Genomic DNA, 26,012 nt, shown 5'->3' with positions numbered 1-26,012 from the left:
TTGGCATGAACTTCGTAGTTTAGCACTGGGTCCCACTGGGCGTGCCAAAATGTTGACCCTAGAAATTACAAAGCCTACGTGGCGCGCAGGCCGAGTATATTCTAAGCTAACTACGTCCTTCGGTGATTACGGGGCGTGCCAACTCGTCGGCCGAGGCTCGGCCGAGGAGTAAATTTGATGATGCTGCGTTGGGTCGCGCTACTGACTTCTGCGTCTTGCGATTGCGGCCGAGAAAGGAACGCGTCTCGGCCTCTTGGGTTCTCGAGCCTGAAGACAAGGCTGCTATTTCTTACAAAGTTCACGAACCGAATTCGGCTTACAATGTGCCGAATGTAATAACTGTAACACCTCACCTCGCCGAGAAGGCTAATGAGATGACCTCGACCAACAAGGATTCGAAAACCCTTCTCGACCGAGACTTGGATAGGCAGTCGACCGTTCTCGCCGCAGTGCTGTTGATGCCAACGGAAGATACTGCGAGACCGACCGACTCTACGGTGACAGAGCTATCTATGCCGACTTAAGATATCACCTGTTGCTTCCACAGTGCTGTTGATGCCAACGGAAGATGTGTCAGCGAAAAAGGAAAAGAAAAAGATCTCAAGTTGTGAGAGTTTGCGCAGGGCAATTTTGTATTGATTTTTGTGGGGCTTTTCCATTGCTGAATGTCTTGTATTTATAGTAGCAGAACACCGAGCCCGAGTTCTAATCCTATTCGAACTAGGTTTCCTTCTCCGGATTAACGTTACCTCAATCAGTCCTATCTCTGCTAGGACTACGAATCTAGTCCTTAACTGAGCCGGATTCGCCTTCTAGTTTTACTGATCTCGTCGAGGGTCCCTATTGTATTAGGACTCGACTTGCACTCGGATTTAACCGATCTAGGCCTAGAAGCCCATGAGCTGAAGCCCCCATGACTTTCTCGCCGTACGTCTTCCCGGGCCGAAAGTGATACCTCCCTCGGCCCAAACTGTTATTTTGGGCCCAAACATAGGAATTACAGGAAGAGTAATATCAATCTCAAAGATCATTTGGCTAAAAAGCCTAATACATTTCACCAGCCTATATATTACATTGTAAACCGTTGAGTGTTGTTAAACGACCTGAGTAATGCAAATCTTAGGACTCCCATACGCACAACCATACAAAAACAGCAACCCAATTCGTTAGAGAAACAACCATACAACAAAATACATTGTTCAACCCCCCGAATGAAGGAACTAATCAGATCCATCGGAGTCTTCATCAGATGTAACCTCCGAGCCTTCTTCCTCCTCTTCATCATCTTCATCGATCCTCAAGGCTTTATTAGCGGTCATCTTCCATAGTGCTGCGGTCTTGCTTGCTCTCTGTGAGCGAGCGCTTATTGTGACAAGATTATTAGGAACCACCGAGGTGGGAGAACTATCTTCATCGTCTGAAGATGCCTCTTCAAGCGCCACTCGTCTTCTGGAACGGGCTGGTTTGGTTGAGCGAGGAGCTGGGGTTTGCGGCATTTCAACAGAAACATTGAAATCCAAGTTGAAGTCTAGTTCTAACTTACCTGCAAAATATACATAAGCAGAAGAATTAGAGACTGTAATCATAAACGAGCTCACATACTCACAGCAAACATACACAAAAACTGCTTAAAATGATTGCACTCCAATATCTCATTTGTCAATGAAACAACCCTAGTAAGGCAGATCATCTTAATGAATGAATAATCCTTTCCATGGTGTTCCTAATAGCATGTTAAGGATTTTACCAAATATAAGATTAGCTTGATCTTGCGACATTTCCTGATCTGGATGCCTATCTTGTGCCTTGAGATGGTCAGCCATCCGCCTTAACTCTTTGACAAGATCCTTCTCTGCTGATACAGATTCAACCACAAGAATTAAAAGCCTCCTCATTAACTGAATTGCCTCTTGCTCTGATAACCGGAAATGGAGCATGACAAGTACTCTGCATAATGCTGACACGTATGCCTTCTCTGCAGGTGTCTTCTTTGTACCGAAAGTAGCAACCTAAATTAAGAAGATATCAGTAACTAAAATCATAATCACAGTTTCAGAGAATGGCATAAAGACCAAAGTTTTGGAAGTTGAAATATTAACTTATAGCTGCGGGCCAACTTAAGAAATAAAGAATACTATAGTTACCTCTGCGGCTATGCGTATGGCAAGCCCCTCCTCACCACACTCAAGTGGAGGTTCTTCTATCACTTCTGGTAGTTCCCCGGTATCATTTCCTTTCTCTGTCCCATTTTTATATAAGGGAGCCTGCATGATGTGCAGCATAAAACGTGATACTTGGACCGCACGCTTACGCATATTAGAAACCACGGTAGCAGAACCTCCAGCAGTGCCATTAATACCCGGCCACAGAGAATGCATGACTGGAAGGAAAGCCTTGGATATACACTTCTGCATCAAATAAACACAGGATTTCAGGCTATTGGCATCATCTATTGATATGCTAGAGGCACCTCATGTTAGACAAATAAGCACTACTTGCCTTGTGATTAACTGCGAGGGAAGGGTAATTCTCAAAGAACACAGATAAGCACTGTTTCAACCTGATGAAAAGTTGAGTACTAAATTAGAACAAGTTGGTTTTCTCCAAAATTAAATTGGGATGATTATACTTGGAAAAAAAGATACAGAAACAAATAAGGCACAAACGCTACCTCTGCAAGTCTTTAGATTCGTTGCTGAAGTACAAGGTAATGAGCTTGGATAAAAGTAATGGATGTAAAGAAGCAGGCATGCCTTGGTAATTCTCACTTAGAAGAAGAATTTTTGCAAACCCCTCACCAAGAGCACTGTGAATGGACTCATTTTCATCACTTGCTAAAGAACTGTCCCAATCATCTTTCATGATTCCAGCATACAAAAGATCTAGCAATTTAATGCTCGATATCCCATCTGTATCAGAAAGGTTTAAAGGACTAGAAGTTATATCATAATCTTGACATTGTGGTGAAATGTCCACGCCCATCACCCTATCAACTTCCTGAGGATTATGCCACATCCCGAGATCAAATAATGCCTTGCAAGCAACTATGCTAATTGGAGCTGGTCCCTTAATAAATGAAAGCTTTAACTGCTTTACTAGTTCCTGGCTTGGCTTTTTCTCTAACAATCCAAAAAGCCCAAGACACCTGACTGCAATCCTTTGGACTTCCAAGTGAGAATGTTTTGCCTGCAAATCACAATCAAGAAAGGTTGTAAACCCCTCGAAATAAAATATAACAAGGAGAGGTGTTTTACTATGTTGTGTGGACAAGTAGAAATGTATAAAGTAACCTTATCATACATAAAACGATGTCAAGCATGCCTAAATGCCTTTCATTTACCTTAAAGTTGTTATACAGTAAAGAGATGAAATACATTACACCTTAATAATTAGCCCCTCTGCTATCTCCTACGTTGGAGTGTAGGCAAGCACTATAAAAACTACACACTTGTTCCCAACGTTTTTAAATTTAAACTAAGTACGTGAAAAAAGTTATTACCGCTGGAAGCAACAACGATTGCAGTAGTTCAGTAGGTTCAATAGCTTTCCCTTGAATCCAATGATATGACCTTGCCTTCTCCAAGCAAAGGCCGAAAACAGCAAGGCAGTGCATCCATTGCAGAAAATCCGCTGTTCTTTCCCTGCAAGGGCGAGCAAGTTCCTCTACAACCCCAAGAACAACTTCTTCAAATTCACCACTAGCAGCATGCACCTTGCTTGCTAACCCAAACACTGCTTCAGCCCAATCTCTATCACCACCAAGATTTATTCCATCTCCTATAACAACCATGTTCCCACACTCATCAACTTCATGATCAAAAGGCTTACGCAGAAGCTCCAGCACAAATGTACTAGCAACCTTCCGGGTTGTAACATCTGAAAAATCAAGCATTGCACCAAGCAATAGTAGCTGCCGACATGCAAAGCGATAATTTGGTCCTGATTAAGTAATATCAAGTTAGTATATATAGTTGGATATAAATCAATGTTCTCAACCAAATGGAACTTGCACTCACCAGCATCAATGTGAGCTTTGACTAAATCTATATAATCAGAAATTGTTGCTGGTAGAATTTGCTCAAGAAGGTCACTGGTGTCTGAAGCTTCCGCCGCATATACTGCTGCTTCAGTGCCCATCGTTGAAGCAGCGTCAGAGCCTTTAGCCTGTTCAAGCACAATTTCTGAGCTTAAACAAAGAGGGGCAAGTTTGCTCAACAATATAACATTGGAATATATGCCCTAATATACCATTCCAGACATGGTTGTATATGCCTTTTTCCACACCTACTGATCACTATCCTCAAATTTCATATAGGCCCTAAACTTCTCAATTATATTTCCACCCTATTCTATATTCTTTAAACCAAAAAACACAGGACAATTACAGAGTAAATCACTATAAACGTACTTGTGCTTCCATCTGCAGGTGCCTACATATCATCCTCCAATAAAGGGCTACCTCCGCTTCCATTAGTTGAATGCTTGGCGTGCAACGTTCTGAACCGCCTAACAACAAATTGGAAGCATGACCAATGGAAGAGGCTAACATTCATACTTTATACACATGCACACATATAAAGAGCAGTTTTTCTTATCAGAGACAGAGAGTAACATTTTGTGTTGCCAAACCATGAATCAGGAATATCAAACAAGTGGAATCATATCTAAATGTATGATCCTCATGAGAATTTTACCATGGTAATATATAGTAATATATACTCACTTCTTAAGAAAAGAGCAGACAGCATTGTTAAAACCACACAACAATGTATTTCAGTGAATTGAACCGTCCATTTCAGGTCCATATCCAAGGATCAACCTTTCAAAACGTAGTCACACAAGAAATTGTAGACGTCTTATTATGACCAAACAAATAGACACACACGATGTTTCCGATAAACAGTAAAATGAAGAAGACTGAACAAAAGGGTGCAGTCTTTTATTTGGCCAATTTTCGCAGGGAGGTTTTTAAATTGGAACATAAAAAGGGACGGTTTGAATTGAGACCATAGTACAAGTGGTACTATGCCAATATTGTCTATTGTTTTTAAAAAAGGTACATCCATTGCATAATCTTTTGCAATGCTATGAAAAACCACCAAGATGAATCACGTAAGATATCTAATCATTTTAGCTACCCCTTAGCTGGGACCCAAAATTCGTTAGTTCAAAGAACCAAAAGATTTAGCAAAGCCTAATGTGGTACGGAATCTATGGATACAACATCTCTAACCTTTTTACCTATACGCAATTGTATTAAGTTTGGTAGCATGAATGATTTGACAACAAAAGAATGCAACATTTTCAGAAAATGGTCGGAACTAGATGAGTTTCCAAAGCTATTTATTAACATCCCCAAAATTATTGGAAACCGGAGTTTTAAAACAAAAGAAAAGAAGATTAATTTACTATAATATTTAGCTTAATATATCACCCGTTCAATCAAAGCCATGATTACGTGTTCATGAAGAACTGAACCTAGTCATCAAGACAAGTTCAAAAGACGTTAAGTTCTTTAACTTGTTTTATTCAGATGTACTTTAGAAGAAGTATACCAAAATATACAGTTTTCCCTAGTACGGGAGATGTATTCAGCCTCCTACTCTAGAAGACAATAAATCAAAAGGCATAGCCATCTGTGCACGCTTTCTATTCATTGTCAACTTCCAGACCTTGAGTGACCATCCCAAATATATGGTCAAGTTTATTCCAACATGTTGGATTTGGAAAAGATTTTCTGGAAAAGAAAATAAAATGCAATACATACATGCAAGTAATTAAAAAAAGAGGTTTAGAATACTATCACACCTTCAGTTCTCTCATCCGCAGATGATATGTAGTGCTGAATACTTTCACCATCATGTATTTTAATTAAACCATCTTTTAACAACGCACAAGCCACTGACTCCCCAACCAATTCATAGGTTTCAACATCGAGATACTTGAGTAGTTCTAAAGGGTCTCCTTTGCAGCATTTATTTAACCATTCATCTTTCATTAACTTTAGACACTCATTTGAAACAGCAACAGAACGATCGGCAAGTCCCCTCTGAAGAATTAATGTTCTATGCTTGATACTACAAAATCAAGAAAATGAAAGTGAGAAACCAAAAGCAAAGGACAACACTCCAACAATTAACAGTTGAGGAGGGTTACTACATAGAAAACTTGTAGCTCACATATGATTTGACACTGGTAAACACCACAGTTAATTGAACAAAGGACTCAAATGCAATCATCAAATAATAATGTTGTCAAAAGATTCTCCCACTTCGTTTGATTTTAAAATTCAATCTGTTTAATTGTATATGAACAAATTTTTGTACTGCTCCTTGGTTTTCCATCAGATCTTGTAATACTGTTTCAGAAGGTTAAAGGGGATAGAATTGGAATTGCACCATAAACTTACCTTAGACTTTGAAGAGGAAATTTACTAGCTAGAACACGGTATGCTGCTTTGCGCACTGATTCACTGACATCTAATGTACAATCAATGATTGCTTGTGCGGTTGCATTTGAAGGAGGCAAAGATAGCACTATTGCCTTCCGAACCTCCTGCAAAAATGCCAAAGTTGGATATCCAAGAAGCAACTTTCCACATAATTATTAAGTACTATAAGATTGAGAGTAAAATACAAACAAATTACCGCAAACTTTTCAACATAATATTTCCTTTGGTAATAATAGTATTACAAGCTATCCATTAGAAAAGAGTATATAAACTTTTGTGTGCGATAACTGCAACCCAAATTTGGGTATACCTAAAATATACTGAAATGCTTCTGAAAAAGACACAAGTGTCACATTATAACATGGAAATGATGCTGATAAGAGAGCTGTACAAGAAGAGAACATGGGTTTGTATGCCTCTGTTGGTACTATACTTGTTTGACATAGAGATTAGTGTTTCGAATTGTGTGCATATAACAAAAGAGAGGCACTCACCACAGTTTGCTCTGCAGGAAGCATCTCAAGAAATAAATCAAGGATATCACTGTTCTCACAATCACTTGCAAAACGTGAAAGAGCTCTAACTGCACATGTACGGATTACAGGGACCTTGTCCCCCGCACGCAACTTCATACAATCTATTACTTCATCCCAGAGATCACTGCTCACTTCTGCATCATCAGGTAATTGCACGATGATCTGCAGGAACAATAAATTATGTCAAACCAGGGGGAAGAGAAAAATGTTGCAAAGTATGAAACTTGTGCAACCTATGAACAAAAAATAGAACTTCATGAAAAATCGGGGGCAAGGGTAACAGTATTACAATGAAGCTCCAGCCAAGAATGAGTGAAGCTAATGAATTATCACCTTATAAGTTTATTGCAATATCCTAGAGTGGATAAAACAAATGTTACAGAACTCAATTTTAAGATGGTAGTATCTCAAAAGTAAAACATTAAAGAAAATAGTACCCTCTCCTCAAATCTCATGACCTTCGAAATTATACCCATCTTCAAAACCATACACATCCAAACCCCAAAAGTTACAAAGCCTTAATACCCTAAATCCCAATTGCCTCTCAATTTCCCAAATTCAGTAACCAAACTAAAAACCCTACCTCAGAAACAATCTGGCAGGCTCGTGACCTCGGAGTCTTTTTAGCGGCTGATGACGCCGGCAAAAGGAACCTGAGAAAGTCCTCCAAGAAAGCGTCGGATTGGGAGGCATTGCCGGAGTCTCGGGCAGTTGCGAAGGCGGAGACGAACCGGACGATGCGTTCGGCGGAGGCGGTGCGCCTCTGGAAGGCGAAGAGGGGAAGTAGAGTTTTACATAATGCAGAGAAGAAGAGGGAGGAGGACGACGTTTTGGAGCGGAGGGCGTTGAGCTCCTTGAGCTTGCGGTTGTGGCTGGCGTTGGAAGTCCGAGCGTCGTCGAGGATTTGAGCGATTTTGAGCATCAAGGGGTTCTCTTCTTCTGCCGTAAATCCCGCCATCGCTCTCTGTGACTGTGAGTCGGTCGGTCTCAACCACTGAGGAAATGGATCTGACGATTATTTGGCAGGTCAATCAAGGGTTTGGAATGATTGCCATTTTTGAATTCGAGCGGGAGTTTCTGTTTTTTTTTTTTTTTTTTTAAGAGAAAGGAAATGTCATTGGAATTCCAAGCCCAAGTTATAAGCTGTTGAAGCCCAACGGGCCAACGCCAAGGAGAGTTAGCTGTTCTAATATTTTTACCTTTCCTTTTGATATGGGTGCCTCATTTTTCAAATTTTTTTACGTTCTCAATTTTCGGTTGTCGAATCGAAAAATATCAAAGAATAGAGATTAACAAGGGTATGTGGGAAATAAAAACGATACTTTATATTAATTTATAGGAAGGGGAGAGGGAGGGTTTTAATGCAAAACGCAGTGGGTTGAAGAAAAATACTCTAACCACCAAAGCAATTCACCGCATGCAGACATATGTTGATATATAAGAATGGTTGCTTTTCTTTTTTGAAATTTTGAGTAGGAGTAGGAAAGTTACTTAATTCAAGTTTTCACATCGTATGTCGATTTCGTGCCTGTTTCGCCTGCAATTTAACCCCTCAACCTCCACCCCACAGGTACTATAAGTACATGCGGCTAGACTAGAAGCCCATACAAGTAATAGCTATTAAGTAATTAGAATCAGCTTAATTATTATTTAGCGAGCTCAAGTAGAAATGGAATTAAAGTCAGTTCTAGTTATGTTTGTGTTCTTGTTTATCACAACTTCATCGGCTTACACGCTACCAGTTCTTGATGCACGTTCAATTCTGGCCAGCCGCTATTTGCCAGAATGCTGAGATGAAGAAATGCTACAACTCAAAACCGCCTTCCGTCGGTTCACTATACATGGGATGCGACCGGCCAATGATACAAAGACTGCAGCCCTGGACTGCATAGGGGATGACCTTGATGTAAAAAAGGTAAAGGAACTAGTAATTTGTACGTACGTAATTAGTAATTACCTCATTTACATCAAGGATCATCCTTTGTACAGTTAAGGGCTACACACCTAGATTCATTGGTCGGCCACATTCCATGTATAGTGAACCAAAGATAGGTGGTTTCGAGTTGTAGCATTTCTTCATCTCAACTTTTTGGAAAACAATGACTAAAGGGAGTATATTATGCACGGAGAATGCTCTGATGATGTGTTCCAAAGACCATGTACACCAAGAAGGTATGTACCATACATCTCCCGGACCTTCTTAAAGTACATGGCCTTTAAAAACACATCATCATAGCAATTTCCATGCTTAATATACTCCTTTTAAGCATTGTTTTCCAAAAAGCCGAGATGAAGAAATGCTACAACTTGAAATGCCTCCCTTTAGTTCACTACACATGGAATGTGGGCGTCCAATGAATCAATGTATGTAGCCCTCGACTGCGCAGGGGATGATCTTTGATGCAAATGAGGTAATTACGTACATACAAATTTCTAGTTCTTTTACTTATTTACATCAAGGCCATCCCATGTGCAGTCAAGGACTGCATACATTGATTCATTGATCGGCCACAGCCCTTGGATGGTGAACTAAAACGAGATGGTTTTGAGCCGTATCATTTCTTCGTCTCGGCGTTTTGGCAAACATCGGTTGACTAGAATTGAACATGCATAAGTACTGGTATGGCGTGTAAGCCGATGATGTTGCAATAAACAAGAACAAAATCATATAGTTGAATACCAGAGGATGCTAACCAACATACAAACAAACTACGAAGAATATTTTACTAATAAAAAAAAATTAAGAAATAAGAAACTCTAATTCAGATGGGCTAGCCCAAACCTAAATAATACAATAAATAACTAATTTTCAAACACCTCCATCAAACTCAAGACAATATACAACATGAGGTTGTCAACAAGTAAATGCGGATGCAAGCTCTATGGACAAGGCAAGACAATTCAAGGGAGCACGCGATTCAAGCGAGCAATTCAAGCAAACAAGCAATTCTAGAGAACATGACTAGACTGGATTGGATTGGGTTGGACTGGTTTTGATTAGACTAGACTAGATTGGATTGGACTAGACTAGACTGGAACTAAACAATTTTAGCAGCCAAGCAAGCAATGGCTTTTCAACAGTAGGGTCGACAACAAGTTCAAGATTCTGGGCTCGGTGGTTCCAGCAGATATGACCACGGTGCAGCAGCAATGGCTTTTCTCATCTAATACGTATTCTCCAACTAATTCAATTAATAAAACAAAACAAAACAAAAAACCTAGAAGGATAGTTTAATTGGACTTCTTATTTTTTGTGGGATTTGGTGGAAATTGACACATAAGACTTCAAGTTACGGCTGAAAGAACCCTAAAGCATGGGGAATTTTAAAAGCCCCAAAGTCTTAGGGGGTGTATTCAATTGGGATTTTAAGGGATTTTAATTCTTTTAATGAATCTAGGGGTATTCAATTATGATTTCAAGTGATTTTCTGAAATTTTAGGTGTATTCAATTAGAATTTTAAGATAGTTTATTAAAATCCTTAGAAATCTGGGTGTATTCAATTAGAATTTTAAAGAAGTTTATAACATTCCAGGTGTATTAAATTAGAAATTGATTTTAAAGAATTTGAGAAAGTTGAGGAATTAGAGGGAATTTGAGAGATTTCGTAGTGTATTTTAAGCATCTACAAATCTCACCTCTTCCCATGAGATTTCAAGGGAATTGAATCAAAATTTTATTTGGAATCTCTACAAATCAATTAAACTCCATAAAAATCCATGGATTTATAAATCCATTAAAATCTCTCACATTCTCAATTGAATACACCCCCCTTAGTGTTGAATAGTTCATATTGTTCCAAATGCTAGTATCTACTATCAAAAAAATTTAGAGGTTGCTGTATAGTTTTCTTCTACATGTTGATGAAGATCTCATGCAAGATGTTTCCTTGTAACGAAGATAATGTGTAGATTTTGCTTTCCAAGCATTGTATCCTCCCATTTTCATTTGCTCTAAAGAAACTACATGCGTGGTGGCCTGACCTCCTTTTGCGTTTTAGCCATGAAAAAATAAAGTTTATGGCCTTTTATCTTCAAGTAGAGTGTTTAAAAATTTTGTGTTGCATTGTTTATATTTTATATATTCTTTTATTGACATGCATTTTCAAGTGGTAAATTTTTTTACGCAATTGAACCAACTTTTACAAAAAAAATTTAGCTCGAACTCAGTATCAAGTTCAAACTTTTTAAGCTTGCTCGAGCTCGGCTCATATAGGAAGCAAGCCAAGCCTAGTTAGAGCTTAAAAAAAATACACAAGGCAAACTTGACCACAATGATATTTGATTCGGCTTGACTTGTTTACAGCCCTAGAAATGAATGTTCTTAACCACTTTTACTATAGTATTTTTATCACAAATGGTCCCTGAGATTGACCGAATTCTTCGTTTTGGTTCTTGAGTTTCAAAATTGATCAATTTGGTCCCTTACTTTTAATAGCGCAGACCAATATGTTCTTTCTTTAGAATTCAGTCAATAATTCTATTAGTGTGTTGGTGTGGCATACATATAGGACCCACAAATCTATCAATATAGTGCCATGTGTATTTTACAAAAATAATGCCACGTGTCCATATCTATAAAAAAATCTTGTTTAGACTTTCATAAATGAATTGTGGTATATCTTAAAAAAATATAATAAGATAACCTCATAAATACACGTAACCATTGGAAATTTTTTATTTGATTTTTTCTGAATATTTTTTTAATTTTAAAAAGTTATTATCATAGAAAATAAAAAAACTGTTGGATTAAAATGATAATTTGAAATTGACATCTTAGATTTGGCCAAGTGTCAAGTACATTGGAAGCAGCCTTTTTGGTGGGCCCTAGGCTACAAAATATGTCACCCCACTCTTCTAGCTCAGTGCATGTACGGGTGCGTTTGGTACGTGGGACGGGACGGAACGGAACGGGACGAGACGTTCCGTCCCGCGTTTGGTGCGTCAAAAATGGGTGGAACGGGCTGTTCCACGGGACAGATTTTGGGTGTTTTTGCGTCCCACCTCCTCCCCCTGGAACGGGTTTGTTCCACGTCTATGGAACACAATGTTTTACCATTTTAAGACAAATATACCCCATGTCTTTTTCAAAAATTACACCTTCGTTCCGTCCCGTCCCGTCCCGTCTGCGTACCAAACGCACCCGTAGTGCACACGCCTAATGCAAAAAAATTAAAAGGCCTCATTGACTTTAGCGCCATGGATTTAGATATGGACTCAGAATCGACATGACTAGTGTCATGCTGGTGAACCTTGATGACCAAAAAATGGGTGGATGTGTGTTTTGGATTGGATTTATGATCTAGCCATGTCAATTTAACATGAATGGAAATGATATTTTCTAAGCTATATTCTCCTTTAGATGTGCCATGCTTTGTTTTTCCTTTGTTTTTTTTTTTTTTTTTGAGAATAGGCGATATCATTTCATTCGAATCAAAGGATCATTACAACAAAACATCTTTCAAAAGGGGATCTAGAATCAGATTTGGGGGGATCCAATTCCAAGTACAATTGGAATTTGAAAAAAGAGCATAGCGCGCTAGCCGGTGGCACAACCATTTGCTTGACAACGAACATGGGTAGAAATAGCTTTAGTGACTGAGGCAAGGAAGGCTTTTGAATCCTCAATAATATGTCCAATAATAGACAAATTAATGGAAAGATCATTAAACGCTGCCATAATCTGGAGAGAGTCGCTTTCTAACATGAAATTTTGAAAACCCCTTTGAGTCGCCAGCAAAACACCCCCTTTAGCAGCCAACGCCTCACTAATCAAAGGATAGCCAATGTGATCAAAAGTTTTTGTCAAACTCGTCACAAAACACCCTGATCATCCCGGATTACCACGCCGATACCTTGCCGTTTGGATCACTCATTCCACACATCATCAGTGTTGATTTTAAGTATGGAAGAGGGAGGGCATGACCAATGAGAAGTAACAAGAAGAGAGGAAGGGAAGGGTGACTAAGCAAGGAGCGATTATACTCCTGCCACCAATGAGATATGACAATATAAAGATTTTCGACCTTATCATTCCAGAGCTTCTCATTCCTTACACCCCAGATAACCCACATCATCATAAGGCAAACATCGAAATTAGTGACTGAAAAATGCTCAGCCCAAAGTACCATACAACTCAATATATCCGAAGGGAGAGAATCATGGGGATGGCTAACAGGAAAGGCTAACCACATGCATTTGGCAAAAGCACAATCCTACATCACATGCAAGGTAGATTCTTTAGAGGCGCCACATAGAGAGCAAAGAAGATCAGAATTGACCTTTTTTCTCAAGTTCATCTTGGTGGGGATAATATATCTGGCAATTTTCCAAGCATACAACCTTGGCAGGCACCATGGTTGCCCAGAGTTTCTTCCAGAGCAAAGCCGAGGAATTCGCATTAGAGGACATCGAGGGAGCCTCCCTTCGCCGTTGCAGAGAACCTCGTGCAACATGGTATGCACTCTTAACCGTAAAGGATCATTTTTTTGTCATAATGCCAGATCAACCGGTCATCTGGGCAACAAATGATAAGTGGAAGAGACAAAATCGCATCTAATTCAATATCAATAAAGAGACTCTTAACAAGTAGGACCTTCCAACACCTAGTATAATCGATGAGATCCATGACATAAGACACCTCGCCCGATAAAAGTTTTGGGGAGAAAATTTTAAGACTCGAAGGTAAAGGGAGCCATCAATCATTCCAAATGTGAACTGAATCTTCCCTACCGATTTTCCATCTCGAGCCCAAATTGATGACACTCCTTGTAGTGCAGATACTTTTCCAGCCATAAGAAGCATTTGGCTTGATCACAACCTCAAGGAATGAGCAGTGAGGAAAATATTTGGCTTTCAGTGTGCGCAAAACCAAAGATGAAAGCTTAGAGAGAAGCTTCCAACCCTGATTGGCCAGGAGGACCAGGTTAAAATCATATAGGTTCTTGAATCCCAAACCACCATCACTCATTGGAAGACATAGTTTATTAGTTTATCCCAACCCAACCAATGAATTTTTCGAGCATCATTGACACCACCCCACCAGAACTTTGCCACTAGCCAATTTAAATCATCACAAAAGGATTTAGGGAGAAAGTAGCAGTTCATCCGGTAGAGGGAAAGGGATTAAGCCATTACCTTGACATGGATCTCTCTACCAGCGGCACTGAGAATATTATATTTCCAACCATGCAACCGTTTCCAAATGTGTTCCTTGATATTGTTGAAGCAAGCATTCTTGTTGCGGCCCACAATCGTATGAAGCCCCAAGTATCTATCATGTTTATCAGTCCAAGAGACACCTAACTCACGGGCCAAGTCCAACTGAGAGTTTGGGTTTAGATTCTTGTTGAAAATAGACAGAACTTTTTGATAGGTTGACCATTTGCCCCAATGCTCGTTCATATGCCCTAAGAGTGGATTGGATTTCCTCACATGCTGCCTTAGACGCAACAGAGTAAAACATGCTATCATCAACAAAAAAATAAATGTGAAATTGACACGCCCGACCTCGATATCCTCCAAACATCAGGGTAGGCACGTGCTGGCCGACACTCGAAAGTGACAAAGATATACTAACATTCATGAGAACTGTGAAGAAAGAACGAACAGACATAAAAATCATGAATTTAACTATAATGAATATGCAATTGTGAAACGTGTTCAGAGCATACAGCTAAATCAGAACATTAAAGAAGGAATAATATACAAATGTACAAAAAAAGGAATGGGTCATACACCCAAAGGACTCGAAGCTACCGATGCGAGAGTGCCTTGACGCCGTGGTTATACACCTCGATTCTAAGTCCTAAAAGGGTGCAAAACAAAACATGAGTGGACCAAGTTTATATATATAAGTAGTACTAAAACCGTTATTCTTCAAGCTATTCTTCAACGTACTAACCCCCAGTTTAGAAAACTCATATAGCATAAGTAGTAATAGGTTTGCCAAAAACACTAGCTGTCATAAAACCTTTCATAAAACATATATCATATATAATGTGCTTAGTAGCATCATAAAGGCATATATATATAAATCTTCATTCGCCCGAAGGCTCTTCATCACCTGCCCGTAGGCATATATAAATCTTCATTCGTCCGAAGGCCCTTCATCATCCAACCGAAGCCATGTATAAGTATCATTCGCACCTAGACCCTTCATCACCCGACCGAAGCCATATATAAATATATTCCGGCCAAAGCCATACATAAGTATCTTCCGACCAAAGCCATCTACAAATGCCCGGCCGAAGCCATATATAAGTATCTTCCGCCCGTAGAAATATAGAAGCACAAAAAAAAATCATAAACATAATATTTCCAAAATATATCTCATTGAAGCTCAATAGCTCAAACATCATATCATAAATATTTCAAAGAATGTAAATCTGATAAAGTATAATATTTCATAAAGTGTAAATCCAATTTACTCATAAATATTTCATAAAATGTAGTCATAAAATCATGCTTTCATGTATGCATTTCTAATAATAAAATCAGGCATTTTGGAAGGGATCCATTCACTTTACTCCGTCGTCGTAGCCAAATGGTGGTGAAAAAGGTGTGGTCGTTGTTATTGTTTCAGGTGTGTATGGGTGTTGGTCGCCGAAGAGGAGAAAACACATAGAGTAGAGACGAGAGGGAGAGAGAGATAGAGAAACAGAGGAAAGAAAGTGAAGAGAGAAGAGAGAGATCCGAGAGATTTGGGGGGAAGAGGAAGACACGGGGCAAAAAGGGTGAGAGTTTGAGTGGGATGCAAGTACCACATGGCACAGTTATCAATCCCAAGAGCAAACATGACAAAATATCCCCCAATCAAAGTGAAATTACAAAATTGCCCTCGACGTTCCGTAAACTCCCAGACGGGTCGTTACAATCTACCCTAGTTAAGAAAATTTCGTCCCTAAAATTTGAAATAACTCATTATACATAAATAATCGAAGATAGGAAGAAAATATATATAAAGAAGAAATCAAGTCAAAGCGGTTGCATAAAAGAGAATATGCCACACCGTCACGATCGGGTTGCAATGATTCCTCTTTCATGCCTCCAAGCTCATACCTTCTTCCCCCATCAGTATAAAAGTAGAATCATACTTTATAAAGATATAAAGTCAAAAATATATAATAACAGAAGGTCAAAAATATGTAAGCACAACAAGATAACGTCAAAATAAATATGTATAAACAAAGAAACCGAAAACTCGTATTGAACTTAAAACTGAAAGTGGAAAAGACTTACCCAAACGTTTGTAACATCAAACATACAGCTATATAACTTTAATAAAGTAAGTTAAAATACTTGCACTGAAAATTAAAATCGAAAATGAAAAATAGGTCTCGCCTAAGCATTCATAATGTCACGTACTCCGAGAATAGGTGTGTGTCTTTGGGTCGAGCCTCCAAAATAACTAATCAGTAACAACTACAATAGATGGGTCTACCTGCCCACTTGCTTAACGAACCCAACGAATGAGCCATCAATATTATAATCTACAGCCCGCAATATCGACAACACATTGTTGTCTCGATAAACAAGTAGTGATTTCCCAAGGGTGCAAAAATTTCCATTTTCTCCAACTCCAAGGCAACATCATTCGAAGCATACAGTTTCCTATAACGTAAATTAGATCCTCCGAATACCAGTTCACAATACTATTTTGTCTAACTAGTGTTGCCTGCATAATCTTTCATACCATGTCTCAAATAGTGCCACACCTAAATCGAAAATATAAAACTGTCATCGTAAACAATTCCTATAGAGATCAGTGTAGATTCTAATGATGCTAAAATCACAAAACGAATGAACACAACATGTCCTCCAAGGTCTAGATAACTCGTTCAGACTATCCAACATTCTAAGAATGAAATGCAGTACCGAACAACAACTTAGTACCCAAGGCCTTCAAGAAAAACTTCACCAGACTTATAAGTGAAACGCGCATCACAATGAGGTACAAAAATGACGGCATACCCTAAAACCAAACAATGCGATTCACAAAGCCTATGTAAGCTGATTCGTTGAGAAAATTTCTCTTAGATTCAGCAAAACGCTAAGCCGAGAAGGCTAAAAGAACACTCAAGACTTTAAGGGTCAAAACAAGTCCATCAAATCTAAAGTACGAGATAACTGGAGTGAATGCTTAACTTTGATGCGAGAACACGTGCGAGTACAAAAATTGATTCGGTGGTAAGTCGAGATGGTTGAGTGCAAGCTCGACTCGATTGGTAATCAAAAGTAATCTGATGGGTGGAAACTCGGACTTTTTCCCATTCTAATAATCACAACAACTTGTTACAATGATAACCTCATAGGTATTCAATCTCTAGTGGTAATGATTTGCTCGATAGAGTGATAATGGGTGATTGAATGACTGATGGTCTCAGCTAAAACTTTTGAACCGGAGTGGTTTTTCTGAACATTCTGTCTGCCTTAGAAACAATACGAAGTGTTAAATGGTAAACACGAACCCAAAGTTGACTAGAATGTCTTCCAGTACCATAAGGTGAATATGGGATTATGGTTGAAACCGATGCTAATTAAGACGCCAGTCTAACGAAGTCTATAATGAAGAATTCTGCCAAAAGATCAAAAGTATAGTCCTCAAATACTGGTAGATAATATGCTGAGTGAGTTGAAAAACAAATACCAAAACGTCATCATAGTCTCCACATGTACAAGGTGATTTGTACAGGAAATCTATGGTGACATTCATTCATTTCCATTTGAATCCTAAGTGGGTCCTCAACAACCTAAAAAAGATACCCATGGAAATTCCTCCCACTTAAACAGGAATAAAAAGAAATTGAGATAAGCCTGATGACTACCATCTCATCACTTCCATTTACCAGTAAATCAAACATTCCCTCACATCTTCAGCGATATCCCATTCATACAATACCAGTAATAAAGTGGACAAAAATAGTGATACAATTTAGTATTGCCAACATGCATGGAATATGCTGATATGTAAGCCTTGTCAAGAATTTTCCTTCTTCCTTACCCTTAGGCAAGAACAATTTGTTTCTTATCAATAGAGTTCCAACTGCTCGAACTTTCACATCTTGTCTCATGTCATCTTACACTAGCTCCTTCAAACTCGCAAATTACTGATCAAACTCTTGGGCTTCTTACCCAAAATCTATCGATACGGGTTTGCCTTAAAAGTGAGCCGAGATTCTCACCGCGGATCGGATGCCAAAGTAAAGCCAATTCCTCGAAGAGAAACGATTATGGGACATGGATAGCTCAGATAGAGGTAAGTTGTCCATAAGATTTTTGACTGGGAGCATCAGCTACGACAATTGCCTAAACAAGCTAGTACTCAAAAGTGTAATCAAAATCACCGATGAGTTCCATCTACCTCATCTGTCTCAAACTCAACTCTTTCTATGCGAAAACATACTACAACTTCTTTAGTAAAAAAAGGATGCAACACTTCTTGTTATAGAGAAAACGTCACCAGATTTTACATCAAGGGAGATTGTTACCAGCTCTAGGTCATGAATATGATAATTCTTTCCGTGAGGTTTGAGATGTTTGGAAGCATAGGCAATGACCTTCCCATGATATATCCGAAAACAACCCCAAATGTGACAAGGATGCAAAACAAGAGACCTAAAACTCATCACCAACGTTAAGCAAAACAAGGACGGAGGCATGAGTAAGACAATGTTCCAAACTCCAAAAAGTTACGTTCCCAACCTTCGTCCCACATAAATTTCTACCAAGAAAGGGTGTCATTAGGTTTTCAAGTAAGACTGTAACTATTGGCTCAAGGTCATAGATAAGATGGTTCACCTCATACGGTTCAAACTGTCAAGAGGCACACGCTTTACTCGGTCATGCTGCATCGGCGTGCAGTCAAATATTCAATAACACATCACCGTAGAATTTGAAATTTGTCGATGTCATCGAAATATGTAAGAACAATGATCAAGTAAGATAATACTTAGTTGTCAGAAACTTCGTTCACCATCAGTATCGCAACAAAATCAATTGGTTTCTTAGCCAAAAAGGAAATAGGGCTATGCCCAAAGAATTGTTAAGAACTGCTGAAAGAAAGTGATGAGACCAAGGATATTTCTCATTTCACGACACCTTATGAGGATTTTCAATTTCCAACGGTTGCAACCCTTTTGGAAATTGATGAGAATATCACCTGCTATAATAGAGTCTCCCAAGAAAAGTATCTAATCTAAACAAAGACAACATTCGAAGAATTTGGCATAAAGTTGACTTTGGACATTTAGTGAACCTGACCTCGTTGTTGGAGTAAGCAAGAAGGTTATAGGACAATCACCAAGAAATCATTCTGAGGGTCCACACGAATTCCTTCAGCGACAACAACAAGTTCAAGAACATTGATTTGATCCCATTAAACTAGCACTTACTAAACTTTGCATACAACTAGCGCTTACTCGCTTTCTCCAATACACACTTCAGATGTTTCGAGCAATCTCCATATAGATATGACTCTGCTTGCCATTCCTAGGGAACTCATGTCGCATAGTAACATCACCATTTTAGAACACTCCAGCTGGTCTGGTCCAAACTTTAACCCACTAAGAATTTTCTATTTCACAACACTCCAATGTAGATCCGACTTTACTCGCCATTCTTAGGGGACGCATGTTGCAGAGTATCAGTTTGTTGTTGAAAGTCGTCCATCATTCCATTTCGTCACCAATGAGGCACAATTCCAACACGAATTTTTGTATTTCAAATAGAATATGACAATTCATACCAAAAAAAAGTTAGCACAACTACGCCGAATGGCACCAAATCCAATGTCAAGACCGACACACTACTACAGTAATAGAAGATCTTAAGTATGCTCTAAAAAAACCATGCTCTGATACCAATTTGACACACCCGACCTTGATATCCTCTAAACACCGAGGTAAGCATGTGCTGGCCGACACCCAAATGTGACGAAGCCATACTAACATGCATGAGAACTATGAAGAAAGAACGAGCATAAATAAAATTCATAAATTTAACTATAATGAATATACAATTATGGAACGTGTTCAAAGCATACAGCTAAACAAAAACATTGAAGAAGGAATAATATACAAATGTACGAGCAAAAGAATGGATCCTACACCGAGAGGACTCAAAGCTACCGATGCGGGAATGTCTTGACACCGGGGTTATACGCCTCAATTCTAAGTCTTGAGGGGGCGTAAAACAAAACATGAGTGTACCAAGTTTATATATATAAGTAGTACTAAAACCGTTATTGTTCAATGTACTAACCCCCAGTTTAGAAAACTCATATAGCATAAGTAGTAATAGGCTTTCCGAAAACCCTAGCATGCCATAAAACATTTCATAAAACATATATCATATATAATATGCTTAGTAGCATCATTAAGGCATATATATATATATAGGAAAAATTAGTATCCGGTCCCTAGTTCTTACTGTTCATTAACTAAGACCTTATTAGTTCTCAAATTTTGATTCAAGTCCCTATCATTAATTTGATAATGAATTTACATGTTTATTATATAATTTTTAATATAAAAATTAGTAATTAATTTAGGGTTTAATACTCACACCTCTATTAAACTTCTAATTATTTTTCAATTCAAACATTTCCAAAATAAAAAAAAATTAAATTAAATTAAGTTTGTACCTATTAGTTTATATATATATAAAGATTCTCAATTTTTTAATCTTAAATGTACCCATTCATATAATTTTTCAATTTTTTAAAGCTTAAATGTACCCATTCTCAAATATATCAATTTGTTATATGTAAAATGTACCCTTTTTTTAATATAAAATCCATTCAAAATTTTTAATCCATGTTTAAACTTATATGGGTACATTCTTTTTCGTTGATTTGAGAATGTATTCATATTTTGGTACAATACTTTTTTTTTGTTAATTTTGGTTAATGTACCCATACATATATGTACACACACACACACACACAATGTAATAGAGAGTATAATTTATATTTTATTATTTTTAATCCCATAAATTATGGGTTTTATTTAAAATGTCATTAATATAAACAATTACAAATTTCAATTTTTAATTTTTAATTTAAAAATATAGTAACTTACATTATTATATTAATGTCAGGGACCTCAATAAAAAACTAAAAACTAACAAGGTTTCAATCAAAGAATATTGATAGCTAGGGACCGCATCCAAAGTGTCCCATATATATATAAATCTTCATTCGCTCGAAGGCATTTCATCACCCGCCCGTAGACATATATAAATCTTCATTTGCCCGAAGGCCCTTCATCACCCGACCGAAGTCATATATAAGTATCATTCGCCCGTAGGCCCTTCATTAACCGACCGAAGCCATATATAAGTATCATTCGCCCATAGGCCCTTCATCACCCGACTGAAGCCATATATAAATATCTTCCGGCCAAAGCCATATATAAGAATCTTCTGGCCGAAACCATCTACAAATGCTCGATCGAAGCCATATATAAGTATCTTCCATCCGTAGGCATATAGAAGCACAAAAAAAATCATAAACATAATATTTTCAAAATATATTTCATCGGAGCTCAATAGCTCAAACATCATATCACAAATATTTCAATGAACATAAATCCGATAAAGCATGATATTTCATAAAGCGTAAATCCAATTTACTTATAAACGTAGTCATAAAATCATTTTTTCATGTATGCATTTCTAATAATAAAATCATGCATTTTGGAAGGGGTCCACACACCTTACTCCGTCGTCGTAGCCAAATGGTGGTGAAAAGGGTGTGGTCGTTGTTATTGTTGCAGGTGTGTATGTGTGTGTGTGGGTGTTGGTCACCAAAGAGGAGAGAGCATAAAGAGTAGAGACGAGAGGGAGAGAGAGATAGAGAAATAGAGGAGAGAAAGTGAAGAGAGAAGAGAGATCCGAGAGATTTTTTTTGGGGGGGGGAGGGGGAAGACACAGGGCAAAAAGGGTGAGAGGTTGAGTGGGATGCGGGTCAAAAAGTGAAATTACAAAATTGCCTTCAACGTTCCGTAAACTTCAGGACGGGTTGTTATAGAAGTGACGGGAGTATCACGACAAACTTTAATACCAAAACCGTTCCTTTTTTGCAATTAGAGCGGAAATTGTATAATGTTGATATTTAAACAGTTGTAAGGTTTTGAGTAAACCATAAACTCAATTTAATATTATACAAGGTTTGAAACAAAATTTGAGTTTTATGTGATTGTAATCTAAAATGCATAACACTATCATTCAAATGAACGAATTACCGGACAAGTGATGGGGCTAGTGACTGTTACTAGCACTCCTACATAAGTAATAAACTCATCTTGTGATCAAAGAATATAGAGAAAAACGAGCTATCATCACTAATAAGGTATTGTCCCCACTTTGTTGGGTAAAACATACAATGGCACAAGGTGGGAACCCAATTACCCAAACATACATATCTTGAAGATTAGGATCATCCTAGTAAGTTGTACCTTTGTTTCTAAGATGTTTATCTTCAGAAAGGAATTTTTGGTATATAGATTGAATGGATAGTAGCACGTACATGACATTATTTGACTTGGAATATGTTCCCATGCATGCATAGAATATTACTGCAGATTGATTGATCGATCGACAACTTGTTTTGGAAATGGTAACCACCCAATGTGGGCCTTCTTGTAAATATCAACAACCCACCAATATTAGGAAGTATTATATAAGATAAAGAAAGCATATCTATATACAAAATAAAGCCTGCCAAATTTCGCACCAGATGCCAATTCCCGTAGGCCGATAAAGAGAAACAAAACAACTAGGGAGGACAGAAGATGATGCCATGTATGTAAAATAGTGCAGTCTCCAAGTGACATTGTCCCTCAGCAATTTGGCCATCTGCCAAAAACTTTGTGTGGCTACTTGCCATTGCCACTGCTAGTGTACAACGAGGCCTACACCTAGGGCACAATGTGATTCCTTTATATTTTGGTGAGCTTTGTCACCCATCAACCAGGCCAAAAAGCACGATAAAATCCTTTTCAACTAAGGGCACAATGTGATTCCTTTATATTTTGGTGAAATATAAAAAGATTTGCATGAAAGCGATACCTGAAATGGCATATATATGTGTGTGTATATGTAGATTTCACAGTTAAGGTCCCGTATTTAAAGAAAATAGAGACATGCAGCTGATATGTCATATTATTGAAAAAAAATTATGCGTGTGTATCTAAGAAATTAAACTGTCATCCCTTAACGGATTGTTAATATCTACTGTGTTAATAGTATACATCAAGAAATGATTGAGACAAGTTATAATATCAAATCATATGGACGGATTTTTCCTCGCATACATTTGAGGCATTAAGGGGGTCGTACTTGTAATCTTAGCCAAAATTTGATAAGTTATAGTTGACTATATGATTGCCTTACAAATTTAAAGGGTGATAAGGGTAAGATTAACCTCTAATAAAACGAGTGGCAGAGAGTGGTCTTCTGTATACGTTTGCAACGATAAAACCTCTAATATGTAATTAACTCTAGCCGGCAAGGCAAGTACTATTTTATTTTGGATAATGCTAGTGAAATTAAATTTGCAAACTAAATAATGTGTTATGAATAAGAAATAAACACATTAATCGACACTTAATTAATAATTCAATCATCTACAACCACATCATTTAGTTTGCAAATTTGGTTTAAAAAATATACATATAAGTGGAACATTGAAATTAAACTGCCAAAATGTGATATCGTCGCTATTACAAAGTTATAGTTGTTGCTTGAACGAATCTGGCCAAGAATCGTTTGCTTTGTAGGAGTGATCTTGTCTGATAACTAACGGAATACTAGCTATTACAAAGTTATAGCTATAGTTGTTGCTTGAACGATTCCTACAACTGCAGTTAAGTGGAACAATGAAGAGATATGTCACTTCAATATCTGAACCGGATACAATGACCCTTCAATAAAGGGTTACACCTCTTATAAGGGTTACAATCATTCAACAAGAGTTACACGGTTCACCTATTGAATGGTACCCTTTGGTTGTCTATTAAAGTCAAACCTATTTCATATTCATTCCAATTCCAATTCATTTGCTCGAGAGAGTCTAAGAGAGAACCTATCTTCCTGTGTGATTCCCAGTTTAACCACAGCCATCAGTCGAGATCTGATTTATTTCAGCAGAGAGGGGTCTTCAATTTATATTTGCAAGTTGCAACCATAAAACTCAACATATGTAATTAACTCTAGTCGGCAAGTGCTATTTCGTATTTTGTGGTCCGCTATGAAATTTTTTATGGTATTCTGGAGTATCAGTTACTCTATATCTTTTAATCGTTAGATCTTTGATTAAAATTATAAAAACAATTTAAACGGTGTAAAAAATCGGAACATCTTATACTTTGAAGTACCATAGAATATGTGGTTAACTTTCTATTGCACTGGGTCCGGCCTATAGGTTTGTCTAAAACGAGAGGGGTGTAGCATTTGGTGAGCATAAATTCGAAATATAAGTAGATTAAAAAAATGGAGAATGGAAGTCTTAGGGTTAGTCCAAGTAAAGAGACAGAAGAAGAGCGTGACAATGAGTTAAAATTAGTATAAGTTCAAAGGTCGATTTCATCCAACGTGACAAACAAAACGAGAGTGCTAGGTGACACACTTATTTATGTGATGCAACTAAGGGGAGAATCAAACGTATTTTTTACTCTTAAAAATTAAGTAGGAACATATCAATTATCTGCCCTTTCATGGTAACTTAAGAACACATCTTCGCCCTTTTATTGATCTCCATTACTATATATGGTTAAGATATGTATTAGATTCAAGAAAAGAGATCTCAAATTGGAACTTTTTATAAACTCTCAGTGACCTCACTGTCTAACATTAATTTTTGTGTTAATATTATAAAATATTGTGCAAAAAAATTGAGGTGACAGAAAGTTCATGGAGAGTCCCACTTTTGAGAGAGCCTCCTTAGCATTTTTCTAAAGAAAAACCTTAAAAATCTTGTCGCTAGTTTTTGAACAAAATAATTATCATAATTATCACCAAATTAATAGTTTAGAACATGAGAAATGCCTCATTACTAACCAATCAACTTGTATTTTATAGAGATTGTCAACGATCGCCTATTAAATTAGCAATAAACTAAACCAAATAATGTGAGTTAAACACATAATTTTTTATAGTTTATGTGTATTAGACATTGCACACATAGATTCGGTCAATTACTATTCGTGAAAGTTCATTTCTATATATACTAGAAAAATAAATGTTTTTTCAGTCATGATCACTTACTCAAATATATTTGATATAATGAATGTGATTTTAGTATTTGAATCTCAATCGTTGATATTAAATTCAAAGTTAGTAATCACACATCCTTAATCACCTTATAACTTAAGAGAACGAGATTCATGAAAATGGAATTGACTTGGCTCCCCACTAGATAAGGAGGAGTTTCTCCTCAATTCACATGAGTAACCACGCAATTCCTTAATCACTTGGTGACTAATGAAAATAGAATTAACTTGGTTCCCATTGAATGAGAAGAAGTTCCTTTGAATTCACTACGTTTCGTATTCATGTGATAAAAACCATTCATATATAAATTACTTTGTAAAGCTCATCTTGCAAAAATCAATTAAATATGTGACCATTTAGTCCTCCGACACACTACTACAACATTACCTATAAATGACGGTCCAAAAACTGACAAGAAAACATAATTTATGTCGGATAATAGGTAAAAATGCGACATAAACTCATGCAATGTCGGATAAAAGAACCGAGACCATTGCTAGCATCACGAAAAGGCTTTTGATGTCGGTTAGTCCCCTTAATCCATCACGAAGAAGGAAAGCAATATAGAATAAGAAAAATGATAGTAGTGTCGTATAAAAGTGACATTGAAACTCACGTCGGATATAGATGACATTAAAAAAGGATAGTAGTGTCGGTCCTAACTGACACCACCTAACTATTTAATAAATAAAATAAACAACTATATTGTCGGCCCTAACCGACACCACCTAACAATTCGATAAATAAAATAACAACT

The 26,012-nt window shown here is 37.6% G+C and overlaps 1 protein-coding gene across 2 annotated transcripts; it reads right to left on the bottom strand.

The window, feature by feature from the left end:
- Positions 1 to 1,014: 1,014 nt before the first annotated feature.
- On the bottom strand, positions 1,015 to 8,049 carry LOC126612443 (uncharacterized). Of its 2 annotated transcripts, none has more exons than XM_050280848.1 (12): positions 7,571 to 8,049; positions 6,946 to 7,149; positions 6,410 to 6,555; positions 5,809 to 6,077; positions 4,409 to 4,506; positions 4,017 to 4,164; positions 3,500 to 3,939; positions 2,672 to 3,186; positions 2,500 to 2,560; positions 2,145 to 2,408; positions 1,748 to 2,009; positions 1,015 to 1,543 (listed from the first exon to the last, which is right to left on the bottom strand). In XM_050280848.1, exons 1-12 carry the CDS (start codon positions 7,943 to 7,945, stop codon positions 1,221 to 1,223), a joined length of 3,105 nt encoding a protein of 1,034 aa, XP_050136805.1. In that variant the 5' UTR covers positions 7,946 to 8,049; the 3' UTR covers positions 1,015 to 1,220. The 2 variants fall into 2 exon arrangements, with proteins under 2 accessions (XP_050136805.1, XP_050136806.1); XM_050280849.1 differs by having other exon boundaries at positions 4,409 to 4,497.
- Between the last annotated feature and the right edge of the window lie 17,963 nt (positions 8,050 to 26,012).

The sequence above is a fragment of the Malus sylvestris genome, chromosome 17 (genome assembly GCF_916048215.2).
Source record: "Malus sylvestris chromosome 17, drMalSylv7.2, whole genome shotgun sequence".
Classification (NCBI taxonomy): domain Eukaryota; kingdom Viridiplantae; phylum Streptophyta; class Magnoliopsida; order Rosales; family Rosaceae; genus Malus; species Malus sylvestris.
This window is presented reverse-complemented; position numbering and strand designations above follow the sequence as displayed.

Bases quoted from the DNA above. Each gene is read 5' to 3' on its own strand.
- LOC126612443 (XM_050280848.1), bottom strand. From the start codon at position 7,945: ATGGCGGGATTTACGGCAGAAGAAGAGAACCCCTTGATGCTCAAAATC. The intron at 4,165-4,408 runs GTACGTTTATAG...GTGCTTGAACAG, and splicing joins ACCTGCAGATGGAAGCACAA to GCTAAAGGCTCTGACGCTGC. The intron at 3,187-3,499 runs GTAATAACTTTT...TGTGATTTGCAG, and splicing joins AATCGTTGTTGCTTCCAGCG to GCAAAACATTCTCACTTGGA.